General features: G+C 42.8%; 1 protein-coding gene across 11 annotated transcripts in view; it reads left to right on the top strand.

The window, feature by feature from the left end:
• Positions 1–15,137, top strand: part of LOC106565737 (forkhead box protein P1-B-like) — a 240,427-nt gene extending 225,290 nt beyond the window's left edge. For 8 of the 11 annotated variants that reach the window (XM_014133178.2, XM_014133179.2, XM_014133177.2 and 5 more), the window contains 7 exons: positions 3,582–3,792; positions 3,960–4,036; positions 4,749–4,850; positions 8,130–8,299; positions 8,578–8,647; positions 8,871–9,037; positions 12,153–15,137. In XM_014133178.2, the coding sequence (XP_013988653.1) occupies positions 3,582–3,792; positions 3,960–4,036; positions 4,749–4,850; positions 8,130–8,299; positions 8,578–8,647; positions 8,871–9,037; positions 12,153–12,291 (936 nt within the window). In that variant the 3' untranslated portion in view covers positions 12,292–15,137. Of the gene's footprint in view, positions 1–3,581; positions 3,793–3,959; positions 4,037–4,748; positions 4,851–7,203; positions 7,326–8,129; positions 8,300–8,577; positions 8,648–8,870; positions 9,038–12,152 lie in introns of all 11 variants that reach the window. The other 3 variants (XM_014133184.2, XM_014133187.2, XM_014133185.2) reach the window with 2 other exon arrangements.
• The last annotated feature ends 1,608 nt before the right edge of the window (positions 15,138–16,745 follow it).

The raw sequence follows: 16,745 nt of genomic DNA, 5'->3' as shown, positions 1-16,745 counted from the left end.
GTCACGGATGTTTGTTTACAAAGAAGCACAAAGAGCAAAATGGGAGCTTTGTGAGGTGAGTCACTCTTGCAGCGCAACTTAAGTGAGGTGATCAAGTTTCAATTTTATGAAATACACTACTAATATTTGCCAACTATATATATTATAACTATTAAGTGAACTATCTAAGATGTGCCTAATAAATTCTCACCAGCTGGGTTTTGCTAACTTGCAAGATCAAGCTTCTTAGTAACAGCAGCAGAGACAATCCCCTCATAATTGTTTTGTGTGTGTGCTGAAAACAGCGTTTTGCGATACTTGCTTAACTTTATGAGCTGGGTTGTCTGTCTCAGTAGTAAATGCATGCGCTCGTTAGCATTTACCTAGCTTCCGCTATGAGAATTCCTTAGTACTTGTTAGCATTTTGTTAGCATTCTGGTAAGTTACGTTTTTGGATCTTTTTTTACGTTTGCTAAAAAAGAAATAGCACCCCTTGTGTGCAATACCGGTAATACCATGTAATCTGGATACCGCCCAACCCTAGGTAGGCTGTCTGGGAGGTATGTGTATTTGTAGATGAAGGTGCATAAATATATTAATGTTGTGGATAGACAATATATTGAGTCTCTTAAACAGAAGGGCAGATGGATCCAAGTAGTTAGAGGAGGTGCACATTTCCTCTGTGTGATGAGTAACTTGTGTAGGTAGGAAGCATATGTACTGGCCCAGACATTATTGCAGTAAATGAGATATGGGTAAATTAGGCTGTAGTATAGTGTTAGGAAGCGAACCCGATGAACCAACCCACTAATCTTTCTGATGATGGCAACAGACTTGCCAGGAGAACACTACCTGCCCAAATGCATAGTGCCAACTGTAAAGTTTGGTGGAGGAGGAATAATGGCCTGGGGCTGTTTTTCATGGTTTGGGCAAAGACCCCTTAGTTCCAGTGAAGGGAAATCAGCATACAATGACATTCTAGACAATTCTGTGCAAGCCAGGCCTATTTGCCCAACATCAGTGCCCGACCTCACTAATGCTCTTGTGGCTGAATGGAGGCTAGTCCCCGCAGCAATGTTCCAACATCTAGTGGAAAGCCTTTCCAGAAGAGTGGAGGCTGTTATAGCAGCAAAGGGGGACCAACTCCATATTAATGCCCATGATTTTGGAATGAGATGTCCGAAGAGCAGGTGTCCACATACTTTTGATCATGTAGTGTATCTACAGCACACGTCCTACAGTACACTCTCCTACATAAATGGGCTAATTAACAGTTAGCCTTAATTAAATACATAGCATGCATATACTGTACATATACAGTGTCAACTGAATAGGATTGTGTTTATTCCTTTGAGCTTGATTGAAAAAATGTCAAGACAGAATGCAGCGCATAAACAGTGTGTGTGTGCGTGTTTTGTGTGCATGATGCGTATGTGTTTGTGGTTGTCGTTGTGTGGTTGTGGGATTGTGTGTCTGTAGTTGGTGTCGCTAAGCATTCTTGTCAGAAATCTGACCTTTTCGCAGTACATAATTAATTAAAATTAAGGAGTGAATTTTTGTTTATTTTTTCTTTAGCAGCTTGGCGAATCAAAGCCAGTATAATTAGATCACCCATCACCATTTAATACATTTCTGTGTGAAGTCTCATTTTGTCTCTGCACTGGAGTGAGCCCAAATGGTGAGGGAAACAAAGGCCATGCTATTACCAGGCTGTCTGGCCTATTGTTGAGGGCCACTCACTGTTTATGGTTGGGGAATATGGATGAAACATGAAACAAAGACTGCTAGTCAACAGGAAAATAAGTCAGACGCCCAGTCTATTGATAGTATTGTGTCAGAAAAACAATAAACCCAAGTGTGATTTATTTGGGTCTTGATTTAGAATAACACACTTGTACAGTAGTGAATTTACAGTATACATTTATGTGTTAATGGACATTTTTTCAGGGGTTGATCAAGTCTGAAATTTGAAAGTGGAAATTACATACTTCTGAGGCTTTTTTTAAATACACTACAAGTTTTACATTCCCTGCATTGCAGGAAAATCCTCCTATAACAGGGTGATCAAATTAAGATCCTACATGTATTTGTGTAGAACTCTGCCAAAAGGCATATTTCGGCCTCAGAATTGTAAATTAACATTAAATGCATACATATCTCTATTGATGCAGAAAAAACAGACACAATTCCTTTGTTTTAGCAAGTGAAATGCAAATGAATACAAATACAAAAAATACATTTAATTTAAAAAATCACACTATCCGTAACCTGGTTAAGTCAATGCCATGTCAATGATGAATTAAGCAGTGGTGCCAGCCATGCAGCTAGCCCCAGATTTCTTTATTATATACTTGTCTATCATATGGGGCCATCTCAATGGTAATGACTGCTAATAGGGTTGTGGTAATTGGGTGGCCATGTAGGCTCCATGTGATGGGGGGTGAGATGTTAAACACTGTCTGTTCACTTTCACCTTCAAGCCACCCGCCTTCCTTGCAGCTCCACTGTCACCCACAACCATTATCAGCAAAAATTTGACATCTGATACCTCCAAAGCAATTGACAGCTTCGACATTTCATTAATTTGTTAGCAAAGTCCGCAAATGATTGTCAAAGAGGTGACGCCTCCTGCCCACTCTCTCTCTCTCTGTTTTTTCCTCCCCTCTTTCCTCGCAGACTGAAGTGGTGTTTAATTTGGAAACTGGCCTCCTTCGGGCAAATTAGCAATTAGAACAATTTTGTGGGAATATGTATATGTGTCATTAGTATTCTTGCAAATTAATAACTGGAGCAAAGGGTCAGGCTAGAAATTTCCACTTGACTGCTGTTCCACTGTGGAGGCAGTGTTTGGAAGCAGCCACATCTGCTGGAAGCCATGGTATACCTTTGGAGCACTTGGCTTAATTAGTTTACCTTGTAGCCATTATTACTAATATCTCTCCCCACTCCCTTTTCACACCCCACCCCTCGAAAGAACAGCAAACCCTCTCTCTCCCCCTTCTACAAAATATTCCGGAGCCATCTTGCGCCAGCCAGCGTAGCCCTGATGATGGGGTCATTTAGATACAGCATTTAATCATCACATCACCTCAATAAGCATCTCCTAATTAGAGTCCTTACAATACAATTTCAGCTTGTAATTAGCCCAGATTGTCTGCTTCCTCTACGTGGCTTATTAGTGGTTGCTCAGCGGGAGGTGAGAATCTCACTGTCATTTGTCAGGGCTGTTAGTGCCGCCCATCTCCCCTCACCCTTGCCAGTCGCCCATCCCCGGGGAGGGGAGGGGGTTGGTTGAAGTGTGTGGGTGTGATCTGCCAGCAGATCAAACAAAGGGAGGAAAACAGAGAGCAGGAAGCTGAGCCGTTAGGGAAGGAGGAGGAGAGGAGAGAGATCCATGAGGAGGAGGTGGAAGAAGTGAAGGATGGAGAAGGAGGTGGAGAGAGAATGAACAGGACGTTTAGCGAACGTTCACGGATCATCCTCAGGGTGGCCCATAATTAAAGCTGTGATCAGCCTAGCCAATGAGGCGTCTTGAGACACTGGATAATTAACAAGCTCTTGTCTGTCTGTCTGTGTTGTGTTTTGTTTACTCTCTCTCCCAGCTCAACCTGGTGTCCAGCGTCACCCTGTCCAAGACAGCCCCCCCTGAGGCCTCACCCCCCCTGAGCCTGCCCCAGACCCCCACCACCCCCACGGCCCCCCTGACGCCCTTGTCCCAGGCCCACTCCGTCATCACCCCCAACAGCCTCCACCACAGTGTGGGCCCCATGCGCCGACGTTACTCTGATAAGTACAACATGCCAATCTCCCCAGGTACTGGACCCATATAGCCCCCCTGCCCCCCACACACAAACACACACACACACACATCCAATTTCAAATCTACCAGACTGCAAATGGAAATGTTGTGTCTATAATAGCTACTGACTATGGCTTTTGTCTATGTCCGTCTGTATGTTGTGGTTGCTACCCTTGTACAGATATTGTCCAGAACAAAGAGTTCTACATGAATGCTGAAGTCAGACCTCCCTTCACGTATGCCTCGTTAATACGCCAGGTAAGGATCCTCTGCTCGGCTGGCTCCGATCTGCTCTGGGCTGGTAACTTGTAATGCATTTAATCTGTCACTTAAAGGAATAGGGCCTTTAATCTGCTTCAGTGGCTTCCGTCGTTAACAGGGCACGCAGCAGATAAATATTCAGCCAAGACACAAACTGCTTATTTTTTCTCTATGCCTCCTTGTTAAATTTCAAATACAATTTAGACGTGCAGCGGAAGATTAACCATCTGCAAATGAGTGGAAGAATGAGTGGAAGAATGCGCTCGGGACAGCCATATATAACAATTACTTTTGATTAAGCATTACAGTGGATGTGATTATGAAATTCATTTCACACAACAGTAGGGATGAACCTGTTCTAAGATGGCCAGTCAATTATCGGCCGGCTCGCAGTAATCTGTGATCTCAGGAATTAATCTGAGCCTGGCATAATTGCTGGCCTGTAATCTGCCTGAGAAATGTTTTCGCTTCCCTCCATTTACACTGCCAAAAGAAATATATTCAAATTGCGAAATTTGAATGGGAACCAGACAGTGTTCCATAAACAAAGCAAGAGGGTACAGATCGTGCACGAAATCACACAGGCAGACCATGTTGTCTGTGTTCTTTCAGGAGAACACACACAACCTGCATGCCACTTGTGAATAATATTTGTTTTTCAGAGGGAACAAAATGTTAAATGTTGTTTCTGTCTCTTTGTCTTTTCCAGGGTATCCTTGAATCACCGGAAAAGCAGCTAACACTAAATGAAATTTACAACTGGTTCACACGAATGTTTGCGTATTTCAGGCGCAATGCCGCAACATGGAAGGTAAAATCAGTCTTCACCTTAGACTAATATAAAGGGCAGGGATTGTTGTGTTGATCTTGTGGAATTATACTGAACAAAAATATAAATGCATATAGCAACAATTTCAAATATTTTACTGAGTTACAGTTCGTATAAGGAAATCAATATTCACAACACGAAGCAATGTTATGCTGTTTTTCTTTTCTTGAAGCAAACAGAAACAAATGTTAGCCATCTAAGAGCTAAAGGACCTGTGTCTGTATAATGTTGTTCTGTGGACATTTACAATGCATAAGTTATCTTGTTTTATGTACACAGAACAAAAATATAAACGCAAGATGCAACAATTTCAAAGATTTTACTGAGTTACAGTTAATCTAAAGAAATCTGTCAATTGAAATAAATTCATTAGGCCCTAATCTATGGATTTCACATGACTGGGCAGGGCTGCAACAGGTCCTGGGAGGGCATAGGCCCACCCACTTGGCAGGCAGGCCCACCTTCTGGGGAGCCAGGCCCAGCCAATCAGAATGAGTTTTTCCCCACAAAATGGATTTATTACTGACAGAAATACTCCTCAGTATCCACTCCCGATCCCAAAGGTGAAGAAGCTGGATGTGGAGGTTCTGGGTTGGCGTGGTTGCACGTGGTCTGCAGTTGTGAGGCCGGTTGGACGTACTGCCTAATTCTCTAAAATGACGTTGGGGGCAGTATATGGTAGAGAAATTAACATTAAATTATCTGGAAACAGCTCTGGTGGACATTCCTGCAATCAGCATGCCAATTGCACGCTCCCTTAAAACTTGAGACATCTGTGGCATTGTGTTTTGCTGAAAACTGCACATTTTATAGTGGCCTTTTATTGACCCCAGCACAAGGTACATTTGTGTAATGATAATGCTGTTTAATCACCTTCTTGATATGCCACACCTGTCAGGTAGATGGATTATCTTGGCCAATGAGTTTCTGCTCACTAACATGGATATAAACAAACATTGAGAGAAATAAGCTTTTTGAGCATATGGAAAATGTCAGGGATTCTTTTATTTCAGCTCATGAAACATGGGACCAACAATTTACATGTTGTCTTTATATTTTTGTTCAGTGTAAATGATAGTGAAATATATCAAGTATAAATGCAATGAATGAGCCTTTACCCAATTCATAACCTTGCCCAAATTATTCTATCTAAATAGAGCAACTTCTAACACAAACACTGTCCCCTGCCTTGCAGAAAAATTATGAGGGAAACGTGCATTCTTGTAAATAATCCCCAGCTAATATTTGGAGATGTTTTTGGTGGTGGGTGGCATGGGTTTAACACACCAATGTGCTGCCAGGGACTCCTGGCCGAGACCATCCCACAGAATTTCAACTGAGAACACCTGATTTCTTTTCCACTGGGCCACACACACACACAGGCAGACAAACCCCAGAGAAAAAGAGAGGGCAGACTAAAAGGAGGAGGAGAGAAGGAGTAAGAGAAAAGAGAGTGATGAAGCATTGAAGGCTACCCTCATAAGGCAGGGAGGGCCTGTAGTGTAGCGTATCCACAGTGCAGCTGTGAGTGAGACCCCCTAGCCCCTCTCCACGGCTCACTGTCCTCCCTCAGCTCTCTAACTGCCTGTTTCCCCTGGCGCTGACAGCCCGACCATAGGGGCACATTTCAGTTATAAACAAAAATCCTACACTGTGACACACTCCTGCATATTGGCGTGCACACACACACACACACACACACACACACACACACACACACACCCCCCTACTGTATACACTAGTCCTCACACAAACACTCAATAAGGTACTCAGATGACAAGGGGCCTATACATTTACAGAGTTTTAATCTCATGTGTCAGTGATTGGTTTATTTAAAAAAGGTAACCTGCATACTCTACAAATGGTCTCATGAAAAAGCTTATAATGTAAGCCAACAGCTAAAGCTTTTGGAAATGTGTCTTCTTCCTTATTGTTCAATTGTAGCTAAAGTCATAACTGAAACTAACAAGCCAAACAGACTGGTTTATTTGATCAAGGTCTTTGTTCAGTCTGGGTTTTTGTTATCAAGGTCTTGGTGGCTCTTCTCAAATGGCTCATCATAATTTAAGGCACTGTGAATGATATCTTCAAAGGATGTTGATGAAATGAAACTGTATTGCCATAGTAACTGGAAAATATTTCCACAATGTTTTTCTTATTTGAAACTTTACTGCCGATAGATCACTGATACCTGAAAAAATTTACAATGATGTCCAGGTTCCATCATGTATGTGCCTGTCTAAATGTTTCTTCTCTGAAATGAAATGTTAATGATTAGACATTTTCGTGTGTTGATAGAATTTTTCTCTCTCTTCTTTTTTTAAACCAACTGCAGAATGCAGTCCGGCATAATCTTAGTCTTCACAAGTGTTTTGTGCGAGTAGAAAACGTTAAAGGGGCTGTGTGGACAGTGGATGAACTAGAGTTCCAAAAGAGAAGGCCACAAAAGATCACTGGGTAGGTCTGCCATCTCTGGCCGACTCTCCTGCCTGGCTGGTTGTGGATCTATGGGAAGAGGTTGCTCCATCTCATTGTCTGTGTGCCACGATGCCCCCCAAAGTCCCTGCTTGCTTTGGTGTGCAGCATCCCCCATGCGTTCAGTACTCTGCCCCTGGTGTCGCATCATCACCCACATTGGCTTGTACTTGTTTTCATTTTCATTTTCATTTTGATCCTTATCCTTTCCTCCCTTGTCCCTCTGTCTGTCCTGTCCCTGTGTCTATCTGTCTGTCTGTCTGTCCCTGTGTCTATCTGTCTGTCTGTCCCTGTGTCTGTCTGTCTGGCCCTGTGTCTGTCTGTCTGTCCCTGTGTCTATCTGTCTGTCTGCCCCTGTGTCTATCTGTCTGTCTGCCCCTGTGTCTATCTGTCTGTCTGTCCCTGTGTCTATCTGTCTGTCTGTCCCTGTGTCTATCTGTCTGTCTGTCCCTGTGTCTATCTGTCTGTCTGTCCCTGTGTCTGTCTGTCTGTCCCTGTGTCTATCTGTCTGTCTGTCCCTGTGTCTATGTCTGTCTGTGCCTGTGTCTATCTGTCTGTCTGTCCCTGTGTCTATCTGTCTGTCTGTCCCTGTGTCTATCTGTCTGTCCCTGTGTCTATCTGTCTGTCTGTCCCTGTGTCTGTCTGTCTGCCCCTGTGTCTATCTGTCTGTCTGTCCCTGTGTCTATTGGTCTGCCCCTGTGTCTATCTGTCTGTCTGTCCTCTGTGCTGTTGTGTTGTGGTCACTGCATCTGCATCTGGCTGCCCTGCTGCTTGTCTCCCACCTAGGGTACCATCCGCACCAACCTTTCCCAGCATAAGTGCTTTGTGAGAGTAGAGGACGAGTTTGGGTCCTTTTGGACTGTTGATGATGAGGAGTTTAAATGCGGCCGCCATATACAGCGAGGCCGGCCTCAGAAATACACAGCTGATGAGAACTTTGATGAGCTGCTAGTACAGTAAGAACGTCTGCCTGCCCCCCCCCCCCCCCCCACCTCCTGATTCCCCCCCACTACCTGCATGCTCTGCCTCTGTGTTCCCATCATGCCGCTGTGTTTAGCTCTTCCTTTTTACATCATGCTTTTACAAAAACTGCTTCCATCAACTTGTCTTGTCTTCCTTAAAATGAAAACAATTAATTTAAATGAGTCAGTGTGTTTTCATTGTGTGATAAAATTACCAGCATTTTTATTAAATGAAATACGAGCATTTTCTAAACTAAAGTTGTTGTCTGCAGAAGTCCAGCCTTAGTGAAGAACATCCAGACCAGCTTGGGCTATGGTCCGGCTCTCTCTGCAGCCTTCCAGGTAAATATGAATACTGTCTCAGTATCAAGCTCTATTTACCTTGTACCCTTTTACTGTGAGGGGAAAGAAAGGCAGGAAATAATAAACATAACACTGTCTCCACCTCCGACTCCTGGTCACTCTTCCTTCTTTTTGGATGTAGTGCTGGTGGGATGGAGGGAAGCTGAAATGTGCTGACAGTTCTCTTCCGTTTCACTGTTTTAACACTGTGCATGCTTTTCAGGCTTCAATGGCAGAAAACAATATACCTCTATACACTACTGCTTCCATTGGAAGTCCTACCCTCAACTCGCTGGCGAATGCCATCCGAGAGGAGATGATTGGAGCGATGGACCATGGAAACAGCAACGGCAGTGACAGCAGCCCAGGACGCTCTCCCTTGCCAGCTATGTGAGTGGCTCCTTACTTTCTATTTACAGTATCTGTTTAAGACTGAAGGGAAGGAAAGAGTTTCAGCTGGTGTCCACTGATTCAAATAGATCCCAAACAGAATGGATTTAATCAAGCATTATTTTAATTATTTAAAAAAATGTTACCCCCTTTTTCTCCTCAATTTCGATCTTGTCTCATCGCTGCAACTCCCCAACAGGCTCGGGAGGCGAAGGTCGAAACCAAACCGTGCTTCTTAACACCCGCCTGCTTAACCTGGAAGCCAGCCGCACCAATGTGTCTGAGGAAACACAGTTCAACTGATGACTGGGGTCAGCCTGCAGGCAACCCGGCTCGCCACAAGGAGATGCTAGAGCGCGATGAGCCAAGTAAAAACCCCTTGGCCAAACCCTCGCCTTCCTATGGGATTCCCGATCACGGCTGGTTGTGATACAGCCCGGGATTAAACCCGAGTCTGTAGTGACTCCTCTAGTACTGCGATACAGTACCTTAGACTGCTGCGCCACTCGGGATGCCCAAACAAATTTTTTGATCTAGCATTTTAATATCACCAAAAATGCCTTAAAATTGGATGTTACATGTAAATAACATATTTAAGGAACATGAAACAATGCTAAATAAAATAAGGATGACATTGGAGCGGTTGAATGAAAGGTCAGAACCGTGACTGTGGCTGCAGCATTCCCTGAAAAAGGAAACTCCACCTTCTAGAAGGTTCCAAAGCCAGGCAAGGCCGGGAAGAAAAGACTGGGGCCCTCTTGTTATTTCAACACAAAGTTTATAACTCTCCTTTATTACGGTTAAAAAAATTGTCCTACTGTCGGCTGAGTCACGTCATAATCACCCCTCCAATTTCAAAAAAATATTTACAAAATACCAGAACACAAAGTGAAAGAGCTGTTGTCTCCTCCACACTGAAACATGAGTTAGAACACATTCAAAACCCTCTCAGCCGTCGAAAGAAAAACAACAAAAAATCATAATTAGTCTAGAAGAAATAATTCAAGGTTCCCATGTAGGAAAACTGTGGTTTGCCTGGAAACCGCAGTTCCCTATTCACTTGTTGTATAGCACTGTCTGCTATGTTGTTTGAAGCCTAAAATAATATGGGTCAGGCAGCATCATTTCCAGATGTGGGGCAGACCACCGATGTGCAGCTCTGCTAGATTTAGGGATGGCCCTGTGAAATATCTCAGCTAGAGGAAAATTGTGCCTGAAAACAAAAAGGTGCAGTAATGAGCTTGTGGCGAAATGGAGGAAAGTGCCATCCCTAATCACTGTGAACATAGCTTTGGGCATCGCTCTGGAACAGGAAAGGCAGAGACAGGATGGGTGTGCTGGCCCAAAGGCTGCCTCATCTCTCTCCCTCTCTTTATCTTGAGGCTGATAAAACCCATATACTGAACTATTTTCACAATGACTGTATGTGAATAAGCTTTATATAAGAACAAAATGCATCAGAGCTTAAAACTTCAGTGCATTCGTGCAAAGCACCATTTCTTCTATCTTCTATGAAGCAGCACGCCTTCAAACAAAAGTTCAGGTTTACTTGCTAGCACCTCTATTGCTCTAAAGCCAGCTCCCTCGCTCCTCTCCCATTCTCCAAGAGACGCACCTCACACAAGCTACAGAATCACTACATCCTCATCCCACACAAACCACACCTAGCTCATAGACCCAACGTCTCACAGGTCTTCACCTGGCGTACAGACAACGGCTGGCTATGGAGTGGCCCAGGCCTTACATGTGTTTACCAGCTGCCTAGCTCAAAGCCCTGCATGGTGTTAGACAGAGTTAGACTTTTACTACAGAGAGGAAACCAGGGCTTTTCTCTTTTACAGGCTGACTATAATCAGGTATCCAGACCCAGCCAGCTAATTAGCAGAGTGTGGAGTCAGCATGCAGTTCAATAGCATAATAATAACAATTTCATGTTTGCCCTGCAGCCAGGGATTGAGACCTGAGGCGATGTGACTTGTGAAGTTACTTTGATCTGAAACCAATAGAAAAGCTAACTTTACCTTTTCCCCTGTTTTATAATCACACCTACACTAAATGTGTCAGCTCATTAGCATAGAAATGTCTTCATCAAAATAATTGCATATCACATAAGACATTTGTGCGTAAATAAATCAGATGAGTCTGGAGGAACAGAAAACCTGCTTGTCCCTGGTCGCTGTTCAAAATGGGCTCAGCGTCTCCTACTGCCACCGTACAGCACGGGGTTGGCACTACAGGTTAGAATGGGAAATATCCTGCAGCTTCTCATAATGTTTTAATTTTTTTCCTCCTCTCTGCACTAGTCGGGCCTCCTTCCCGTGCGCTTTATTCCTGCGGTGTTTCTGTAATGAGAAATTTGGCAGATCTCGTAGAGCCCCCTTTGCTCAGGCAGTGGGCTGGGTTCATGTTTTGCCTTGTTTACAACTGACAGCGTTATTATTCTCATAAGGGCTCTCTTTCTTATCACAGTGTTGTGTTGAGCTCGCCTTTCTGCTCTGCTCTCGCGCCTTCCTGCCAGCGCTTTTCTTCCATTATTGACACTTGGTGAAAATATGCATTAATTTTGGAGTTTAAAGCATGTATAGCGGTGTCTGGTCGCTGTGTTTGCTTGAAGTTGATTAATGATAGAAGCCGGCTCGGGGTCGTCCTCTGGAGACCCGCCTCGCAGGTTGTGCATGTTAACGAGTAGGAAGAGGAACACACAGCGCTCGCTGTCACTGATCTACCGCCACCAGGAAGCTGACAACAGCCCACTCTCTCCCTCCGCAGAGTCCATTCTCCTCTCTCCCCGTCGCACGTTGTTAATCTTCCTCATTTATCAGTTCTAAGTGAATACCCTGTTGTCGGCTGCTATGAAAATAAAGCCTGCAGGTTTCCCAGGATTGGAATACCTTAAAAGAAGGTGAAGTTATCATCAACACCAGCCAAGAGAGGCCCATCTCAGAGATTCATTCCAGCCACTCGTTTATTTTTGTTCCTCCTTTCTCTTTTAAATCTGAATCAATACATGTCTGTGATTCTCTTTTGAGGAGGGAATGAAAGGTTCAACAAGGGATTAACCAACTAAAGATAAACTAACTGGAACATCCCCTGTCTGTGTTCTGTTTCCATGCAGGCATCACATTAAAGAGGAACCGCTGGACCCGGAGGACCACGAAGGCCCCCTCTCCCTGGTGACGACAGCCAACCACAGTCCAGATTTCGATCACCACAGAGATTACGATGACGACCAGGGCCACGATGACATGCTGTAAGGTCGGGCCCCCAGGGCCCCTCCCAGAGGCAGAACTAACCTTAGTCATCTGTGAGACGCCACAACGTCACAGATAACACAGATACAAGACTGCAGTCTCAGTCCTCTGATGACAGCTATCAAATGTTTCCAATTGACTTTTAGTGCCATTAAATACATAGTGAAAAACACAAGAAAGAGAATACGTCCCACTTGGGAGTATTTTTGATTTATATCTACTTTTTGGTTTAAGTGAACGAAAATAAGAAAAAAAGTAATTTCTACTCTACATGCGTTGGATGGACATGTTTGGTACTGGGGACGACTTCTTGGTCAGCGTGCTGGCTTCAAATCCAGGATGGACTTGGACTTGCACTGTGCAGCCAGTATGAACTTGGACCTGCACTGTACAGCCAGTATGGATTGCATGCAGCCCACTCAACCACACTGAGCATGGACTGCAGAGGGGTTCTCTCTCTCACACACACAAACACACACACATGCCCATAAACTCAAGAGATATTGAATGACGTTTAATTTACGCTGTGTGTGTGTGTGTGTGTGTGTGTGTGTGTGTGTGTGTGTGTGTGTGTGTGTGTGTGTGTGTGTGTGTGTGTGTGTGTGTGTGTGTGTGTGTGTGTGTGTGTGTGTGTGTGTGTGTGTGTGTGTGTGTGTGTGTGTGTGTGTAGATTTTGTTCATGGTCACTGCCTTCACAATTTCATTGGTTTGCTTCCATTTAGGGTGGGAGGGATGTTTTTTGGTGTGTTTTGAGGGTGAGGGGTTTAAAATATAAACTATGTATTTTCCATTGTTCGTTGCTGTTGTTGTTGCATTTGATTTCTGTAACTGATCAGACCTCATGCCCATGCTGTGGAGATTCTGTATGGTCAGCACTTAATGATGGATGTTTAGGATTTCCTTTCTTGTTGTTTCCTCTTTTTTTTTTTACATGAAGCAGAATGTCAAATACCATGTAGTATTTTTCTGTCATTTATTCCACATGCTTCAGAATGCCACCCCTCTAACATGTAGTCCATCCTCATCGCATCCCCCAAGCTCATCAAGTCCATCCTCATCGCATTCCCCCAAGCTCATCAAGTCCATCCTCATCGCATTCCCCCAAGCTCATCAAGTCCATCCTCATCGCATTCCCCCAAGCTCATCAAGTCCATCCTCATCGCATTCCCCCAAGCTCATCAAGTCCATCCTCATCGCATTCCCCCAAGCTCATCAAGTCCATCCTCATCACATTCCCCCAAGCTCATCAAGTCCATCCTCATCGCATTCCCCCAAGCTCATCAAGTCCATCCTCATCGCATTCCCCCAAGCTCATCAAGTCCATCCACAATGCACTACTCGTAATGAAGGCTCTCTCCATGCATCAATGAAGTTTCATTTAAGATGGGAATGAATGACAGAGAAATCATGCAGGTTATGATTTATCCTCATTCAATTATATTTTAAAACAGCCCTTCAGGGCAGTGCGTTAGCTGCAACCAAATTTCTGATCATTCGCAAGCTCCCAATTTTAGAAAGAAAATCAAATGTCAGGTGTGCAGTACAAAGATAATATTTTAGACCAACTAATTGTGATTCCTGAACACAACTCTCATTGTAGATTAAACATGTATAGTTTTCCACACTGTAATTTCAGTCATGGAAGGATTGTTTGGCCTTGCTTGAAGATATCAAAGTTGTTTTTTTTTACCATATGCATGACCAGTTGGCTCTCAAATCTGTTTGTGATTATTAATAATTACACACATCAGATTAAATATTCATGTTCTTAATTTAGGGATAATCCCAAAACTGGCAATAAGACCTGATCATTGCTTCATTCCAGTATTGGCAGACATGTTAGGCCCCCAGAAACCCACACACCACAAGGTAACTGATGATCTGGGTACTGTTTGGGGTCAACATCAGCAGAACCAAATGACTAAGTCAGAGTAGTGATGTAGACCCTGCAATAGGGTGGATGGGATTGATGCTGGGGCTTTGAGGCTGAATACAAATGGGCTTGATCCTACAGTAGGTTTGGTTTATGATATGAAACAGGCTCATACAAAGACTCACAAAGATACATTTTTAAAGACTGCAACCAACCACTTGGCATTTTTTATTTATTATTATTTCTTTTTTTGTTTGTAACTTCTGTTTAGTTAGTTGTCGATGTTTCTAAAATCTTGTTCTGTGACTACCAAAGATAAACTACAAAGTAAAAACAATGTTCTCTGTTTCATGCAATAGCAGAAAAGGCCAAATATCCTCCATTCTCTCCCATTGGCTGTGAAAGGAACTAAAGATGGACTATAGTCTCAGCTGTGTCAATCCAATTGCACATTGATTAGAGAGGGTTGTCTGACTGTCATTAGCTTTAAAGCCAAAGGAGTCTCTTGTTGAGTGTAGCAGCTGCAGGACTTTGCAGTGACCACAACTGAAAGGGAGATGCAGAGAGTCAGACAAACATTATGACCAGATTAGGGGAACATGTTCTTTGGGCCAATGAGAGGAAAAGGCATCACTCAGTCTATCAGCAGCAGATTGCTGTGCCACCTAGGGGGATGAAATGAGATTATGGTCATAATGAGGATGACAGTGATTTAGCAGTGGACAGGAGAGCTTTGTAGAGAACAATGTGATTCTATACTTCAACTGGACCACACAATGATTCAATATTTTGTTTTATTTTTTATTCTTTATGAATTTGTATCCTTTCCAATGATTGTATGCCACTTGTGAGTGAGTTGTGCTATCTTGGTGGGATTCTACTGTTCTTTGTTACCATTGGTAAGGCTTTATGATTGTGTTTAGTTTCTGTCAACATATTACTTTTTATATTAAAAAACACTCCTGTCAACTAATAAGCTGGGTACAGGGTACTTTATGGCAGTTATTTCAACATTCCACCATGCATTTACTATTATTACACATGAAAAGGGCAATCTGTGGTTTTCAGAAAATGTATTTAATATCCATTAGCATGCAGCTGTGGGATGGGTCAGTAACAGCCGGACTGGGATCGTGAGAACAACTTGAGCTCATCCAAATGTAATCTTTTGCTGGTTTGCTTGGTATTGTAAAGGGGGGAGATTTGAACATTCTCAGTATGTGTAGCTTGACATTACTAAAGATAACAGCCTGCGAAAACTGTACGCATACCTCAGTTCCAACCTATAGGGAATAATTCAATGAAAAGTGGAAAAAAACTTTCGCCCAGTTGTACTTTGTTCTATGTCTTGCACGTGTCGTCTAAAACTGGAGAGAGATCATTCTTTTTGTAAAAAAGACCAAAAAAAGTATATGAATATAAAATTAGACCTTGTTTATCTTGAGGGTCTCACAATCCAAACCGTAGGCCTTTTTTTCATGAAGAAATCACCCAGCTTTATTTGATCCCATTTCCCACAATCTATTGTCATTTGTTTGGTCATGGGCTTTCCAACAGTAGGGTGTACGTACATGTCAGTATAGCTTTGTCTTTTTCTTGTCATTTTCTTTCCTTGTGTCTTTCAAAGATCAAAAATGCATTTGTGTTATTCTTTTTGCTTTATCACAACGGCTTTGTATGAACTATAAAATAGCTGTGAAAACTGCTGTATGTATTGGAATAGCAAACTGTGCTGCAAATGTATTTTACTTAGTAATCCTTGCTTAAAAAGTCATACATGCAGACATCTGTGTGAGATGGGCGGGGCAGGGTTGGGGATTATCCCAGATTTTGGATTTTAAACTGTAAAATAGAAAACAGACTTTTCTCTGTTATCATTGACCTAAGGATTTTGTACAGATTGTTTTCTTCCTTGTGTTAAGCTGTTTTTGATACTTCCTTTTGATGGTCTAACCACTGCCTTCTGTGGCTATAAACATTACTGCTCGGAGAAATGGCAGACAGGTATATTTCCTCTACAAGACGGAGATATCTTGCATGACTAAGTCCAGGGTCACAGAGATGAAAAATAATGGTTAAGTGTTCAGTAATAATATAAGGGTGTATCAATCTAATGATATTTTATATGAAACAAATAGGAAAAAGAAGAAAAATATACAGTGCCAAGATGTAAAGAATATTTGTTAAATGCTTTGTTTTTTCCCCAGAGGAATCCATTCATTCATACATACATTATCAACGATGTGTCACCATCATGTTCAGTACATCCTCATTAGGTGAAATACATATCGCTTTTTAGTTGGCCTCTAAATATCTATATCTCAACTGTTTGAGATTTATTTTTTGATGATCAGTAAAAATCAAGCACAGCAGGTAGCCGACTTAAGTGGAGCACAAAGGTTAAAGGCTAAAAGTCGGATGTGAATCGGACTTTGTACTCATCCTTGATATATGTTGATTGTAAAACAAGAAATATCAGTAACCTTATGACTTTGCTGTGCTCTGTGTAGGTGGCATTAGATTCCCCCTCAAGACACTTGCAGCCATGCTAATTTACCACAGTTTCATCAATCATGACCACCCC

Source organism: Salmo salar, chromosome ssa12 (assembly GCF_905237065.1).
Source record: "Salmo salar chromosome ssa12, Ssal_v3.1, whole genome shotgun sequence".
NCBI classification, from domain to species: Eukaryota; Metazoa; Chordata; class Actinopteri; order Salmoniformes; family Salmonidae; genus Salmo; species Salmo salar.
The sequence above is the reverse complement of the archived record's forward strand: the minus strand, read 5'-3'. Positions and strand labels throughout refer to the sequence as shown.